Here is a 16,164-nt window from a genome sequence, read left to right as displayed (position 1 = left end):
TTTCCACTTTTTTCTGTTAGCTTCCCTGTCCTTTTTCTTTTACTTGCTGATATCCATTTTGAATGCTTTTGCTATTGCAAATATCTTCTCCCAGTCTGTTACCTCTCTGTTACTTTTTCCTTTTGGTACAAATATAAGTATATAATTTATAATATATAAATGTAAACCATCAACTTTTTCCTCTAAGGTATATGCTTTCGAAGTCTTTCAACTGAAATCCTTTTAAACTAAGAATTTTAAAATTTAGTTTTTCCTTCATTCCCTTTTATTTTCTTTCTTTCTCTTTCTTTTCCTTCCTTCCTTCCTTCCTTTCTCTTTCTTCCTTCCTTCCTTTCTTTCTCCTTCCTTCCTTCCTTCCTTCCTTCCTCTCTCTCTCTCTTTCTTTCTTTCTTTCTTCTTTCTTTCTGATGGAGTCTTGCTCTCTCACCAGGCTGCAGTGCAGTCACATGATCTCGGCTCACTGCAACCTCCGCCTCTCAGGTTCAAGCGATTCTCCTGTCTCAGCCTCCCAAGTAGCTGGGACTACAGGTGCATGCCACCATGCCCAGCTAATTTTTGTATTTTTAGTAGAGATGGAGTTTCACCATGTTGACCAGGATGGTCTTCATCTCTTAACCTCATGATCTGCCCCTTCAGGTCCCAAAGTGCTGGGACTACAGACATGTGCCACCGCGCCCGGACTTTTATTTTCCATTCTATATTTTGTTTGTCTCACAGTTTTACAATTAATGTTACAATCTTTAATCTCTTTGAAGGACATTCTCCGTTTCTTTATGTAATAAGCTAAGTTTCCAACACCATTTGCTAAATAATCCATCCTTTTTCTGAACATTTATGCTACCACACTATCCTACATTAAATCTGTTTCTGTGCTTTCTCTTCTGTTCCATGGACATACTTTGTGTTTTTCTATCATTACTACATCATTACTAGAACTTGCTTAATATCTGGTAGGGCGAGTCCTCCCGTTTTGATCATCTCTTGCAAAACTGTTTTAGTTACTCATAATTTTTTTTATTCCTTCACATAAATTTCAGAATCAGTTGTTAAAATTCTTTCAATATATTCAATTCGAATTACATTAAATATGTGGATTATGTTGTAAGGCCTGGTATCTTTATGAGGTTAAGTCATACCATTCATACACATGCCTATCTATTATTGAGGTCTTTCGTCATATCCTTTTATAGGTTTTTAAGATTTTTCTCCATTAATGTCCATTCATTCTTTGCTTGGTTGATTTCTGTATAGCTTCTTTTTGTTTTGTTGCTATTAGGTATGATACCTAATTTCCCTTTTTTTTTTTAGTTTATTATTGCCAAATAAGAAAATGATGTTGATTTTTGCATGTTGATCTTATATCTGACAAACTTATTGAACATTATTAAATAGTTACAACACCTTTTCTCTGCACTCATTTGTATTTTCTATGGAGATGATCATGTCATATTTAAATAATAAGTTAAAAATTATCTCTCTACGTCTCAGCTTTATACCAGTTATTTATTTATTTTTGTATTTGATTTGTATCATAATTGAGCAGGTCCCAGGATAACCTATATCCTTGCTTGGGTCCTGAGGTTTAAAAATACACATTTTGAAGTTTCCCCATTAAATATAATATTTGCTATGGATTTAAAAAAATGAATGATTCCACCAAGTTAAGGAAACTACTATATACTAGTTTTCTTTTTTTTTTTTTAATTTATTTATTATTATTATACTTTAAGTTGTAGGGTACATGTGCATAACGTGCAGGTTTGTTACATATGTATACTTGTGCCATGTTGGTGTGCTGCACCCATCAACTCGTCATTTACATCAGGTATAATTCCCAATGCAATCCCTCCCCCCTCCCTCCTCCCCATGATAGGCCCCTGTGTGTGATGTTCCCTTTCCTGAGTCCAAGTGATCTCATTGTTCAGTTCCCACCTATGAGTGAGAACATGCGGTGTTTGGTTTTCTGTTCTTGTGATAGTTTGCTAAGAATGATGGTTTCCAGCTGCATCCATGTCCCTACAAAGGACACAAACATCCTTTTTGATGGCTGCATTGTATTCCATGGTGTATATGTGCCACATTTTCTTAATCCAATCTGTCACTGATGGACATTTGGGTTGATTCCAAGTCTTTGCTATTGTGAATAGTGCTGCAATAAACATACGTGTGCATGTGTCTTTATAGCAGCATAATTTATAATCCTTTGGGTATATACCCAGTAATGGGATGGCTGGGTCATATGGTACATCTAGTTCTAGATCCTTGAGGAATCTCCATACTGTTTTCCATAATGGTTGAACTAGTTTACAATCCCACCAACAGTGTAAAAGTGTTCCTATTTCTCCACATCCTCTCCAGCACCTGTTGTTTCCTGACTTTTTAATGATCGCCATTCTAACTGGTGTGAGATGGTATCTCATTGTGGTTTTGATTTGCATTTCTTTGATGGCCAGTGATGATGAGCATTTTTTAATGTGTCTGTTGGCTGTATGAATGTCTTCTTTTGAGAACTGTCTGTTCATATCCTTTGCCCACTTTTTGATGGGGTTGTTTGTTTTTTTCTTGTAAATTTGTTTGAGTTCTTTGTAGGTTCTGGATATTAGCCCTTTGTCAGATGAGTAGATTACAAAAATTTTCTCCCATTCTGTAGGTTGCCTGTTCACTCTGATGGTAGTTTCTTTTGCTGTGCAGAAGCTCTTTAGTTTAATTAGATCCCATTTGTCAATTTTGGCTTTTGCTGCCGTTGCTTTTGGTGTTTTAGACATGAAGTCTTTGCCCATGCCTATGTCCTGAATGGTACTACCTAGGTGTTCCTCTAGGATTTTGATGGTATTAGGTCTAACATTTAAGTCTCTAATCCATCTTGAATTAATTTTCGTATAAGGAGTAAGGAAAGGATCCAGTTTCAGCTTTCTACTTATGGCTAGCCAATTTTCCCAGCACCATTTATTAAATAGGGAATCCTTTCCCCATTTCTTGTTTCTCTCAGGTTTGTCAAAGATCAGATGGCTGTAGATGTGTGGTATTATTTCTGAGGACTCTGTTCTGTTCCATTGGTCTATATCTCTGTTTTGGTACCAGTACCATGCTGTTTTGGTTACTGTAGCCTTGTAGTATAGTTTGAAGTCAGGTAGCGTGATGCCTCCAGCTTTGTTCTTTTGACTTAGGATTGTCTTGGAGATGCGGGCTCTTTTTTGGTTCCATATGAACTTTAAAGCAGATTTTTCCAATTCTGTGAAGAAACTCATTGGTAGCTTGATGGGGATGGCCTTGAATCTATAAATTACCTTGGGCAGTATGGCCATTTTCACGATATTGATTCTTCCTATCCATGAGCATGGTATGTTCTTCCATTTGTTTGTGTCCTCTTTTATTTCACTGAGCAGTGGTTTGTAGTTCTCCTTGAAGAGATCCTTTACATCCCTTGTAAGTTGGATTCCTAGGTATTTTATTTTCTTTGAAGCAATTGTGAATGGAAGTTCATTCCTGATTTGGCTCTCTGTTTGTCTGTTACTGGTGTATAAGAATGCTTGTGATTTTTGCACATTAATTTTGTATCCTGAGACTTTGCTGAAGTTGCTTATCAGCTTAAGGAGATTTTGGGCTGAGACAATGGGGTTTTCTAAATATACAATCATGTCATCTGCAAACAGGGACAGTTTGACTTCTTCTTTTCCTAACTAGTTTTCTAAATTGTTTTGTATTTTCTTGAAAAATACTAAAATTCATCAAATAGTTTTTTTTTTTAATTTTATTGGGAGTTTTTTTTTTTTTTTTTGAGACTGTCTATTAGACTATGAAGTAAGTGACATGATAGATTGATTTAACTCTTTTTACTGTCTGGAATAAATCCTAGTTGATTATGATGTTTATGCACCATTACATTTTGTTATTTAATAGCTTATTTAAGGCTTTTAACTAAGTTCTGAAATAAAATGTTAGTATAATGTATTTTTTGTTCTGTGGTAAGACAAAACATACATTATAAAAACTTTTATGAGTAGACTCATAAAAGTTTTTCTTGAAAGAATGGAAAGGAGGACGGAAGCAGGCCTTCCACCCACTGGCTGTGCTGGAGAAGAAAGCATGGTTCCTTTCTTAAAGAATTCGTCCATGTTTTCTCTAAGTAACCCTTTGTCCAGCATTTAATGTGGACATACTAAAAGTAGAGCTTTGTTTTTGTTGTTGTTGTTGTTTTGAGATGGAGACTCGCTCTGTCGCCCAGGCTGGAGTACAGCACCTAAGATCAAATTCAAGACAATGTAGATTCCTGAAAAATTTCACTGTTTGCAAATTGAGCAGTGCTGCAACATGTACTGCGTGGAGGTCATAAAATATAACTAGTTATGGATTACACACTTTAACCTGGTAGGTGCTAGATACCAAGAGGCATCCCAAAGGCCAGCAGGTGCTTCCTTGGCTCCCTGTGATGGAACATAGGCATATTAAAAGCAGAGGAAAACAGAGCTCTCAGGAGTTTTGTGTTGTGTTCTTACAAGAGTTTGCAGAGCAGTAGGCATTTCAGGATAACAGATTCTTATTGAGTAGATCAATTAGGAGATTGAGGGTGTCAGGAGAGGAGTCTCTGATATAAGACTCCTGGTTACCAGAAGAGACTCTGTTTCATTGCAGTAGATACAGATTTAGAGGGGAAAAGACCAAGAGCTTTTCAGCACTGCAGTGGTGATTGCACTTACTCAATTATCAATGAATGGCTGTGCAAGACAAGACGTAGGAATGACCAGGTATTTTGTTGGCATAGACGTCAGGAAAAGGCAGAATACTGGCAAGAAATGAGAGAGAGAGAGAGAGAGAGAGAGAGAGAGAGAGAGAGAGAGAAAGGTAATATAGTCCTTAAACTACTTCATCTCCTTACATTCCAATGACCATATTTTATCAGCCCCACAGTTACAGGTTCTAAGGAATTCATGAATTCTAAGGCTCAATGTAAGTGTAGAAAACACTGGACCTCCAAAAGTGAACCAGAAAACATTGTAAATTTTAATCATAAATATCAATAAGTAAGATATGTCAACTTGCTAAAAATATTTTATGGATCTTGAAGTGTTACTGACTTCAAGTTTCCACTGATTTCAAAATAAAAACTGTTGGAAATAAATATAAATGTGTATATATAAGCATCTTCTCATTTATTTCATTTTTCCTATTCAAATTTCAAAGTTGAGAAAAGTCATAAGAAAAAAACATTAAACCATCCAATTCCAGAACTTAAATCTCTAACTGAATCTTCAGGAACATTTCACATGTGATGTTATGGCTTTTATTCTTTATAGTCAAATGATTACACTTAGCAGAACATTGCCATTATATAATGGACTTTTCAACACTAAGGATATAATATATTCATGAATTAGAGTTCTCATGTAAACCAAAGAACTGTGGTTATCTCTTTTAATGTTCAGTAGGAATTTTGGAAATACTTCAATTTCAACTCAGAATATGAAAATGCATAGCATTTACTAAATTTAAACTAATAATCTAAAAGAAAATGCTACTTTATATAAACTGAGGCCCTTTAAATGTATGTATTAAAGATCAACTCAGAAAGAGGCAGTGACTTCCTCATCTTCTTTGTATTTACACTTAATATATAATTTCCAAAATACTTAATAAAAAAACCTAATATAGAATCATGTATGTATTTTTTCCTGTACCCTTTATTGAGGTCAGAAGGTCAATACACAACAGCAGTTACAATAGCAAATATTTATATAGTACTTTTGCACATAAAAATTGTGTATGTTTGCATAGTTTTTTGTAATAAATAAAACTACCAAGACCTTTTATTTGATACACACAATGGTCCTATGAAGGAACTTCAGTGTCTATATCCCCATTTGACAGAAGAGGGCTATGAGGCGCAATTAGTGAAATATTGCAGAGTTATTAAAATGCTTGGCTGTCATTCAAATTCAGACAGGTTGGTTTGCACGTCCATATTTTCAGTCATCAGCATACAGCCTTTCATACTTTAATATTAATTAATAATCGAATGATATTATTATTTTATTCAAACATAAGACTCAAAAATTGCATACAGGCATACCTCATTTTATTGTGCTTCTCTTTTTGGTAATAATACTTCCCAGACATTGCATTTTTTACAAATTGAAAGTTTGTAGCAACTCTATTTCAAGCAAGTCCATCAGTACCATTTTCCCAACAGCATGTGCTTACTTCATGGATCTATTTCACATTTGGATAACTCTCACAATATATCAAAACTTTTTCATTATTATCATATCTTTTAGGGTTATCTATGGTTACTGATCTTTGATGTTACTATTGCAATTATTTTAGGGCACCGTGAACCATACCCATATAAGACAGCAAACTTAGTCAATAAATGTGTGTGTTCTGACTGTTCCACCAACTAGCCATTCTTCTGTCTCTCTCCCTTTCCTCTCCTTGGGTTCCCCTCTTCCCTGAGACACAAAAATATTGAAATTAGGCCAATTAATAACCCTACAAAAGCTTATAAGAGTTCAAGTGAAAGGAAGTGTCTCTCACTTTAAATCAAAAGCTAGAAACCATTAAGCTTAGTGAGAAAGGCATGTCAAAAGCTGAGACAGGCTGAAAGCTAATCCTCTTATACCAGTTAGCCAAGTTGTGAATGCAAAAGTTCTTAAAGGAAATTAAAAGTACTCATGTAGTGGACACATGAATGATAAGGAAGCCAAACAGCCTTATTGCTGAGAAAGTTTAGTGGTCTTGTTAGAAGATCAAACCAGTGTCAACAATCTCTAAAGCCAAAGCCTAATCCAGAGCAAGGCCTTAATTCTCTTCAGTTCTGTGAAGTCAGAGAGGAGTGAGAAAGCTGTAGAAGAAAAGTTTTTTTGAAGGTAGCAGAGGCTGGTTCATGAGATTTAAGGAAAGAAGCTAGCTCCATAACATGGGACTGCAAGGTGAAGCAGCGAGTGCTGATGTAGAAGTTGCAGCAAATTATCCAGAAGATAGAGCTAAGATCATTGATGAAGGCGGCTACACTAAACAACAGATTTTCCATGTAGGCAAAACAGCCTTCTATTGGAACAAGATGCCATCTGGAACTTTATTAGCTAGAGAGAAGAAGTCAATGTCTGGCTTCAAGGTTTCTAATCTTCAAGTAATAGCCTGACTCTCTTGTTAGGAGCTAATGCAGCTGGTGAATGTAAGTTGAAGCCAGTGCTTACTTATCATTCTGAAAATCCCTAAGAATTATATTACATCTACCCTGCCTGTGCTCTATAAATGGAACAACTAAGCCTGGATGAAAGGCACACCTGTTTACAGCACGGTTTATTGAATACTTTAAGCCCACTGTTGAGACCTACTGCTCAGAAAAAAAAAAAAAAAAAAAAAAATTATATATATATATATATATATATATATATATTCTTTCAAAATATTACTGCTTCCTGACAAGGCACCTTGTCACCCCAGAGCTCTGATAGAGATATACAAGGAGATTAATAGTTTTTACCTGCTAACACAACATCCATTCTGCAGCCCATGGATCAATGAGTAATTTCTACTTTAAAATCTTATTACTCAAGAAATAAGTTTTTTAAGGCTCTAGTTGCCATAGATAATGCTCCCTCTGATGGATCTGGACAAAATAAATTGAAAGCCTTCTGAAAAGTGTTCACTATTCTAGATGCCATTAAGAACATTTGTGATTCATGGGAGGAGTAAAAATGTTAACTTCAATAGGATTTTTGAAGAATTTGAGTCCAACCTTTATGGATAAATGAGGAGTTCAAGACTTTAGTGGAGGAAATAACTGCAGATGTTGTGGAAATAGCAAGATAACTAGAATTAGAAGTGGATCCTGAAGATGCGACTAAATTTCTGCAATCTCATCATCAAATTTTAATATGTGAAGAGTTGCTTCTTACAGGGTTGAGCAAAGAAAGTTGTTTCTTGAGACAGAATTTACTCCTGGTAAAGATGCTATGCACATTGTTGAAATGACAACAAAGGATTTAGAATATTACATATTTAGTTGGTAAAGCAGCAACAAGGTTTGAGAGGAGTGACTCCAATTTTGAAAGAAGTTCTATTGTGAGTAAAATGCTATCAAACAGCATGACATACTACAGAGAAATCTTTCATGAAAGGAAGAGTTAATTGATGTGGCAAACTTCGCTGTGGTCTTATTTTAAGAAATTTCCATAGCTCCCATAACTCTTAGCAACTCATGATCCAGCAGTTTTAACATCCAGGCAAGACTCTCCATCAGCAAAAATATTAGAACTCGCTGAAGCAGGCCGGGCGCGGTGGCTCACGCCTGTAATCCCAGCACTTTGGGAGGCCGAGGCGGGCGGATCACAAGGTCAGGAGATCGAGACCACGGTGAAACCCCGTCTCTACTAAAAATACAAAAAATTAGCCGGGCGCGGTTGTGGGCGCCTGTAGTCCCAGCTACTCGGGAGGCTGAGGCAGGAGAATGGCGTGAACCCGGGAGGCGGAGCTTGCAGTGAGCCGAGATCGCGCCACTGCACTCCAGCCTGGGCGACAGAGCGAGACTCCGTCTCAAAAAAAAAAAAAAAAAAAAAGAACTCGCTGAAGCCTCAGATTTGGTAACTTTTTTTTTTTTAACAATAAAGTATTTTTAAATTAGGGTATGTATAGTGTTTTACTCTATTTAATGCTTAATAGACTACAATATAATGTGAACATAACTTTTATACTCACTGGAAAATCCCCAAATTTGTGACTCACTTTATTGTGATGGTCTGGAACCGAGCCTGCAGTATCTCTGAGGTATGCCCATATCTTATTTGTATGCAACCTACCAATTCATTTTTGTAAATCTGATAGAGAGGGATACTAAGTACTAATAAGCATTTAATTATATAAACGAAGTACAATTTAATACTTCATGATTCTCCTTGTTGATACCCTTAACTTCTCTCACATATAAATTAATTCTTTGATAGTATTAATATGTTGAGTTAAAGAAACTTATATAACATTGAGTTGTAGAGGAAACATAATTTGTATAACATTGAGTAGTAGAGAAAGTAAAATTTTGTCTGTCATTGATTTGATATTTATTGGTCTTAATTTATTATACTCAATTTTTCCTAATTTCAGACTTACCTGATTCATAAGCAGCACACAATCTATTATTTAAAGTTTAATATTGGTGTTTTGCTTTCAAATTTGCAACATTGTTATGGTACCCTTGAGTCATAGGGATAAAATATTTATTATATATTCTAAAATGTTTGTGATGTATTCTAAACCATTTATTTCATTTATTTGGTTCATTTCATTCTCTTAATAAATTTCCTATGAACAAAACATAGGAATATAGCTTTTGGTAGGAATACTTAAATGGTAATAAAATTCATAGTTGAAATATAATAATCTGTCATTTATAATTTTTATATGTATGTGACTTTCATGTTTTTGAATAATTTTTAATATCTTTAATGCTTATTTATTATATGGCCATAGATAAAAATTGTTAATATTTTACCCAGAACCATTGAATTAAATTTTGAATGCCAGACTGGGCACGGTAGCTCATGCCTGTAATCCCAGCACTTTGGGAGGCCGAGGCGGCAGATCACAAGGTCAGGAGTTTGAGACCAGTCTGTCTAACATAGTGAAACCCTGTGTCTACTAAAAATACAAAAAATTAGCCTGGTGTGGTGGTATGCGCCTGTATTCCCAGCTACTCGGGAGGCTGAGGCAGGAAAATTGTGTGAACCCGGGAGGCGGAGGTTGTAGTGAGCTGAGATTGCACCACTGCACTTTAGCCCAGGTGACAGTGTGAGACTCCGTCTCAAAAAAAAAAAAATTCTGAATGCCTTTTCCTTTTCCTTTTATTCTTCCTATAGTGATGAACAAATAACAAATATAATAATATAATTTCAGGATGGTATAGTCCCATTAACATAAGTTACATTTGGAAGAAATATTAAGCTGTCAAGATTTCTATCATAAGTATAACCATTTGAGCATTTTTAATGTAATAGAATAAAAGATGAAATGTTTAGATTTTTTTTCTGATCACTAATCTAGCTATGCTATCTTAAATATCCTTGAACCACTGGGTAGCAGATCACTTACTGCTATTTTAGATATACATTGTAATGTTGCCAATCTATTCGTGTTATTATATGTCTGACCAACTTAAAACTTTAATAACATACCCACGTAAAACATTCTTCCTCCACTGCCTGCTAAGATTTGTGGCTAGGAGATTAGTATAATAAAAGTTGTTTCTTCTTCCTACTATTTAATATATTCTGTGAATACTACAATCCTAAAATGGCCTTGTTTGTCCCCTTGCATTTATAAGGACTTGGAACACCTGGGCTTATAGTATGGCAAATCAGTGTCTCTTAGATCACTTCTAAGTAAACCTTATGGAAGTTCTTTATCTCAGGTTACTGCTGGCTCCTTTTGGAATATGGGCAACTGAATCTTCTTAGTCCTCAGTTTGGAAGCCTTGTTGTTGATTGAGGAAAAGCCCACTCAACATACAGATCCATTAGAATATTTTACCGTTTTTTTTTTTTCTATGAGGAATAGTTTGATCTTGAAAAATCTGTAAGTCACTACTTATAAATGATAAGGTAACCTATAAGTTCCTCTTAACATCTGCTAAGGACGTATTAGGCCTTTGCATCGACATTTTTACAAAATTCTTAAATATACTCCAGTAAAATTGTTTTAGGCATACAACCTGTAATGGTATTTTATTTAAATGGATTATCATTGGTAAAACATAATAAAAATTATTCAGCTATAGAAACTAGTTCTGGGGATCTTCTTTTTCAAATTAAAAAAAAAAAAAAAGAATCAACAGCATGATGACATTACCATCAATTTAATTTGGATTTGATGGAGAGAAACTATAAAACTAGATCATCTAGACCGGTAGAATATTTGACAAAAATTATGGAGGGTACTGACACATTATAGGTTACCTTTAGTGATCTTTAGATTTTAAATCATTGAATATTATTGTCTCATTTTGGGGATAAAATAAATGCTTTGTTAATTATTGCACAAATCAAGCCACTGCAAAAAAAACTTCTAAAATATTGTGCCTTAAACTCTGCTTTATGAGAGTCTAGTAGTAGGTAGTCTAAACCTAATATTTCAGCTCCACATAAATAAACAACTTCCATTTTGATGCCTAAGACTCTGCATCACTTTCTTCTGGTAAAAGGACAGCATCAAATGGTAAAGAGGAGACCAATTCCCATCCTTTAATTGACAAGACCCAGAAATGTCACAATTCACTTGTGGCCACATCCCTGTGAACACTACTTCTACACATAACTATAGCAAACTGTAAGTGAAGCTGGAGTTGCTGTTGTCTTTGTTATTAAATGGAGCAACTGAATGGTCCCCACCAATTGATAAAAACTGCTGAATTGCACCCTGAAATCTCTACTTTTTCATATTTCATCTTAAAAGCAAAACATACATGGCCTCACCAGTTATATTGCAAACTTTGTATTTTATTTTCTTTTTTCTTTTTTCTTTTTTTTAAATTTATTTATTATTATTATACTTTAAGTTGTAGGGTACATGTACATAACGTGCAAGTTTGTTACATATGTATACTTGTGCCATGTTGGTGTGCTGCACCCATCAACTAGTCATTTACATCAGGTATAACTCCCAATGCAATCCCTCCCCCCCCCCCTCCCCATGATAGGCCCCGGTGTGTGATGTTACCCTTCCTGAATCCAAGTGATCTCATTGTTCAGTTCCCACCTATGAGTGAGAACATGCGGTGTTTGGTTTTCTGTTCTTGTGATAGTTTGCTAAGAATGATGGTTTCCAGCTGCATCCATGTCCCTACAAAGGACACAAACTCATCCTTTTTTGTGGCTGCATAGTATTCCATGGTGTATATGTGCCACATTTTCTTAATCCAGTCTGTCACTGATGGACATTTGGGTTGATTCCAAGTCTTTGCTTTTGTGAATAGTGCTGCAATAAGCATACGTATGCATGTGTCTTTATAGCAGCATAATTTATAATCCTTTGGGTATATACCCAGTAATGGGATGGCTGGGTCATATGGTACATCTAGTTCTAGATCCTTGAGGAATCGCCATACTGTTTTCCATAATGGTTGAACTAGTTTACAATCCCACTAACAGTGTAAAAGTGTTCCTATTTCTCCACATCCTCTCCAGCACCTGTTGTTTCCTGACTTTTTAATGATCGCCATTCTAACTGGTGTGAGATGGTATCTCATTGTGGTTTTGATTTGCATTTCTTTGATGGCCAGTGATGATGAGCATTTTTTAATGTGTCTGTTGGCTGTATGAATGTCTTCTTTTGAGAACTGTCTGTTCATATCCTTTGCCCACTTTTTGATGGGGTTGTTTGTTTTTTTCTTGTAAATTTGTTTGAGTTCTTTGTAGGTTCTGGATATTAGCCCTTTGTCAGATGAGTAGATTACAAAAATTTTCTCCCATTCTGTAGGTTGCCTGTTCACTTTGATGGTAGTTTCTTTTGCTGTGCAGAAGCTCTTTAGTTTAATTAGATCCCATTTGTCAATTTTGGCTTTTGCTGCTGTTGCTTTTGGTGTTTTAGACATGAAGTCTTTGCCCATGCCTATGTCCTGAATGGTACTACCTAAGTTTTCCTCTAGGATTTTTATGGTATTAGGTCTAACATTTAAGTCTCTAATCCATCTTGAATTAATTTTCATATAAGGAGTAAGGAAAGGATCCAGTTTCAGCTTTCTACTTATGGCTAGCCAATTTTCCCAGCACCATTTATTAAATAGGGAATCCTTTCCCCATTTCTTGTTTCTCTCAGGTTTGTCAAAGATCAGATGGCTGTAGATGTGTGGTATTATTTCTGAGGACTCTCTCATCACTCCTATTCAACATAGTGTTGGAAGTTCTGGCTAGGGCAATTAGGCAAGAGAAAGAAATCAAGGGTATTCAGTTAGGAAAAGAAGAAGTCAAATTGTCCCTCTTTGCAGATGACATGATTGTATATTTAGAAAACCCCATTGTCTCAGCCCAAAATCTCCTTAAGCTGATAAGCAACTTCAGCAAAGTCTCAGGATACAAAATGAATGTGCAAAAATCACAAGCATTCTTATACACCAGTAACAGACAAACAGAGAGCCAAATCAGGAATGAACTTCCATTCACAATTGCTTCAAAGAAAATAAAATACCTAGGAATCCAACTTACAAGGGATGTAAAGGATCTCTTCAAGGAGAACTACAAACCACTGCTCAGTGAAATAAAAGAGGACACAAACAAATGGAAGAACATACCATGCTCATGGATAGGAAGAATCAATATCGTGAAAATGGCCATACTGCCCAAGGTAATTTATAGATTCAAGGCCATCCCCATCAAGCTACCAATGAGTTTCTTCACAGAATTGGAAAAATCTGCTTTAAAGTTCATATGGAACCAAAAAAGAGCCCGCATCTCCAAGACAATCCTAAGTCAAAAGAACAAAGCTGGAGGCATCACGCTACCTGACTTCAAACTATACTACAAGGCTACAGTAACCAAAACAGCATGGTACTGGTACCAAAACAGAGATATAGACCAATGGAACAGAACAGAGTCCTCAAACTTTGTATTTTAATTTTTACAAACATTTTTATAGTACAGAGATAGAGAACAAAACACAGGGACAGGGGAAAGAAATGGGGAGATGTAGATCAGAGGAAAACAAAGTAGCAGATACATAGGATGAACAAGTCTAGAGACATAATGTACATGAGGGCTATAAGTAATAAAATTGCATTGTGTATGAGATTCATGCTAAATGAGTAGATTTTGGCTGCCTTGCTACAAAAACAAACAAACAAAAAGTTGGTAACTATGTGAGATGGTGAATACATTAATTTGCTTCAATATAGTAACAGTTTTACTGTCTACATGTATCCCATAGCATCATGCTGTGTATCCGAAATATACATAATGAAATTTAGTTAAAATATATACAAAGCTTAATCCATTTCCTGGAGCATTTTTGCATGGATGCCTATGTGTCAACCTCTGTAACTTTCTTTTCTTGACCTTGTACTATATGAATTAAGGTAGAGTTATTCGAATCATGAATAGTACATCACAGATGGAATATACTGATGCAATGGGAATGCATATAGTATAATAAATATCACATACTATGTTTTATAAATTTTTGATAGTAATGTAAGTACAGGATTTTTCTTTCTAGGCCTGTTTTACAGCTGTTAAATACCATCAATTCTTACAAATTCTTCTCTCTTTATCTTTCACACATCCATGGCATTATTTAAATATCTCTTGGATTTCCATTTCTTGGCTTAAAACTCTCTTTGAATGTTCTCGTCCAGTACTGACCAATAGAACTTTCTGTGATGATGGACATATCCATTATGGTAGCTACTATGTGAAGGTTTTGAGTACTTGTGTTGTGACTGATGTAACTGAGGAACTGAATTTTAAACTTAATTTCATTTAATGAATTTAAATGTAGATAGCCAGACATGACTAGTGATCACCCCCTTGGACATACAGTTCTAGTCACTCTCCACTCCGTTTACCAACTTATTTCAGCCACATCTATTTTACTGCATCATATTACTCCTGAAATATCCTTCAATAAATTTACTTACTCAACATGTATGTATTTGGGGTTTTATTCTCTGGGTGAGAAATTTTGTATTTTAGGTGTGATTTTATCCTAGCTTTGAGTAGTCTAATAATAATATACATATATAATATTTGTTGAACACATTTTGTGTTAGAAACGGTTCTGAGCATGTTATTCATAATAAATTGTTTCATTATCACAAGAAACTAGCATTATAATTATCACCATCTTATATATGTATAAAAGGACACAACCATAAGTTAATCAATTTTTGTCTAAGATCAAATAGGTAGCTAGTAAGTGAATGAGCTAGGATGTAAACCTCACGCAAACTGGCTTCAAATACCATTCTTTATTATTTCATCATTCTGGAGAGTAAGTTTTCATCAGTGGTTCTCCTTATTCAAAATACATCACAGTTGGAGCCTTTCTAGAAGCTTTATTTGTGTATGCATAATATAGGAAACTATCTTGCCTCTGACAAGAGAGAAGAGAAAGGAACAGTTTCTCTTCTTTCTTTTTCTTATCACAATTCTCTAAGCAAAAACTATGTTTATAAAAATCGATCCAAACCATTCCTTATCTTCACTGAGTATTAGTACCTTATTTTATCCAAATGATATTAAATAAATTAGTAAACATAAGTGAAAATAAGCAGGCGCTGTATGTTTGTTCCTATTACTACAAATGATTATTCAGGTTTATCTTACTCAGAACACAAACAGAAAGAGTTATAAAGTACTCAAGATAGATTATTTTCTAAAGGCTATAACGTTAAGATTTAACTCAGGTCAATCATCTCCAAGTTAAAATTACTTAGAAGCGTACTGTCCATAATTAAGTAATCTTATCTACTAATATTACGGAATAAGAATACCTTTAGGTGACATGAAATCTGTCATTTTAAGCATGCCCCCAAGCCTTTTCAAGATTGCTCATAAAATTTCTCATTCTCTAGAGAAATGTGATCTCTAAGAAATAAATGTCTCTTTCAAGTCACAAGTAATATGAGCACATGAAAAAAATGGAATTTTGAGTCTTAGAAGGGATATTGCAGTATTATAAAATTGCTTTTATTTCTTGTTATTTAAGTTCTCATGGTCGTTTTAGGATTTACCTTCTAGATATAAAGGATTATGATTTCTTTTAGGGAGGTGGGGGACAGAAGCCTTTGGGGACCAGGAGAATATTTTTCATATGAAATTCTTTGTCATAAAATGCTAATGTTGGTGTTCTTGTCTTTATGTCTATGCATTCTTTAGCTATGAGGATAACAGACCCTTCATCAAGTAAGAATGACCTGAATGGCTGATAAATTCCATTTATCAGTGTGGTCCCATGAACCAGCTGTCAGATCAGTACTGAAAAATCATTAGAGCCTCTGTCATTCACATTGAGGCAGAAGAGCAAACTGTGCAGGAAAATAATCTGGCATACAACTTACATGCAGAATAAATATGCTGCAGGTGTATTGCCAAAGAAAAAAATTCTGCTTCACCTCTGTTAATTGGATATCACCTGAATCTAGTGCCACAGCAATAGCAATTTCCTGTGGTACAGACTTGTTTC

General features: G+C 35.1%; 1 protein-coding gene across 8 annotated transcripts in view; it reads left to right on the top strand.

Moving 5' to 3' along the window:
- ADGRL3 (adhesion G protein-coupled receptor L3) overlaps positions 1 to 16,164 on the top strand; it is an 854,829-nt gene that overhangs the window by 795,672 nt on the left and 42,993 nt on the right. For 2 of the 8 annotated variants that reach the window (XM_078001871.1, NM_001261704.1), the window contains 1 exon segment: positions 15,858 to 15,884. The exons of the other annotated variants lie outside the window; for them this stretch is intronic. In XM_078001871.1, the coding sequence (XP_077857997.1) occupies positions 15,858 to 15,884 (27 nt within the window). 8 annotated transcript variants of the gene reach the window in all.

Source organism: Macaca mulatta, chromosome 5, assembly GCF_049350105.2.
Source record: "Macaca mulatta isolate MMU2019108-1 chromosome 5, T2T-MMU8v2.0, whole genome shotgun sequence".
Lineage (NCBI taxonomy): Eukaryota > Metazoa > Chordata > Mammalia > Primates > Cercopithecidae > Macaca > Macaca mulatta.
Note: the sequence above shows the minus strand (reverse complement) of the source record. Positions and strands in the feature narration are given on the sequence as shown.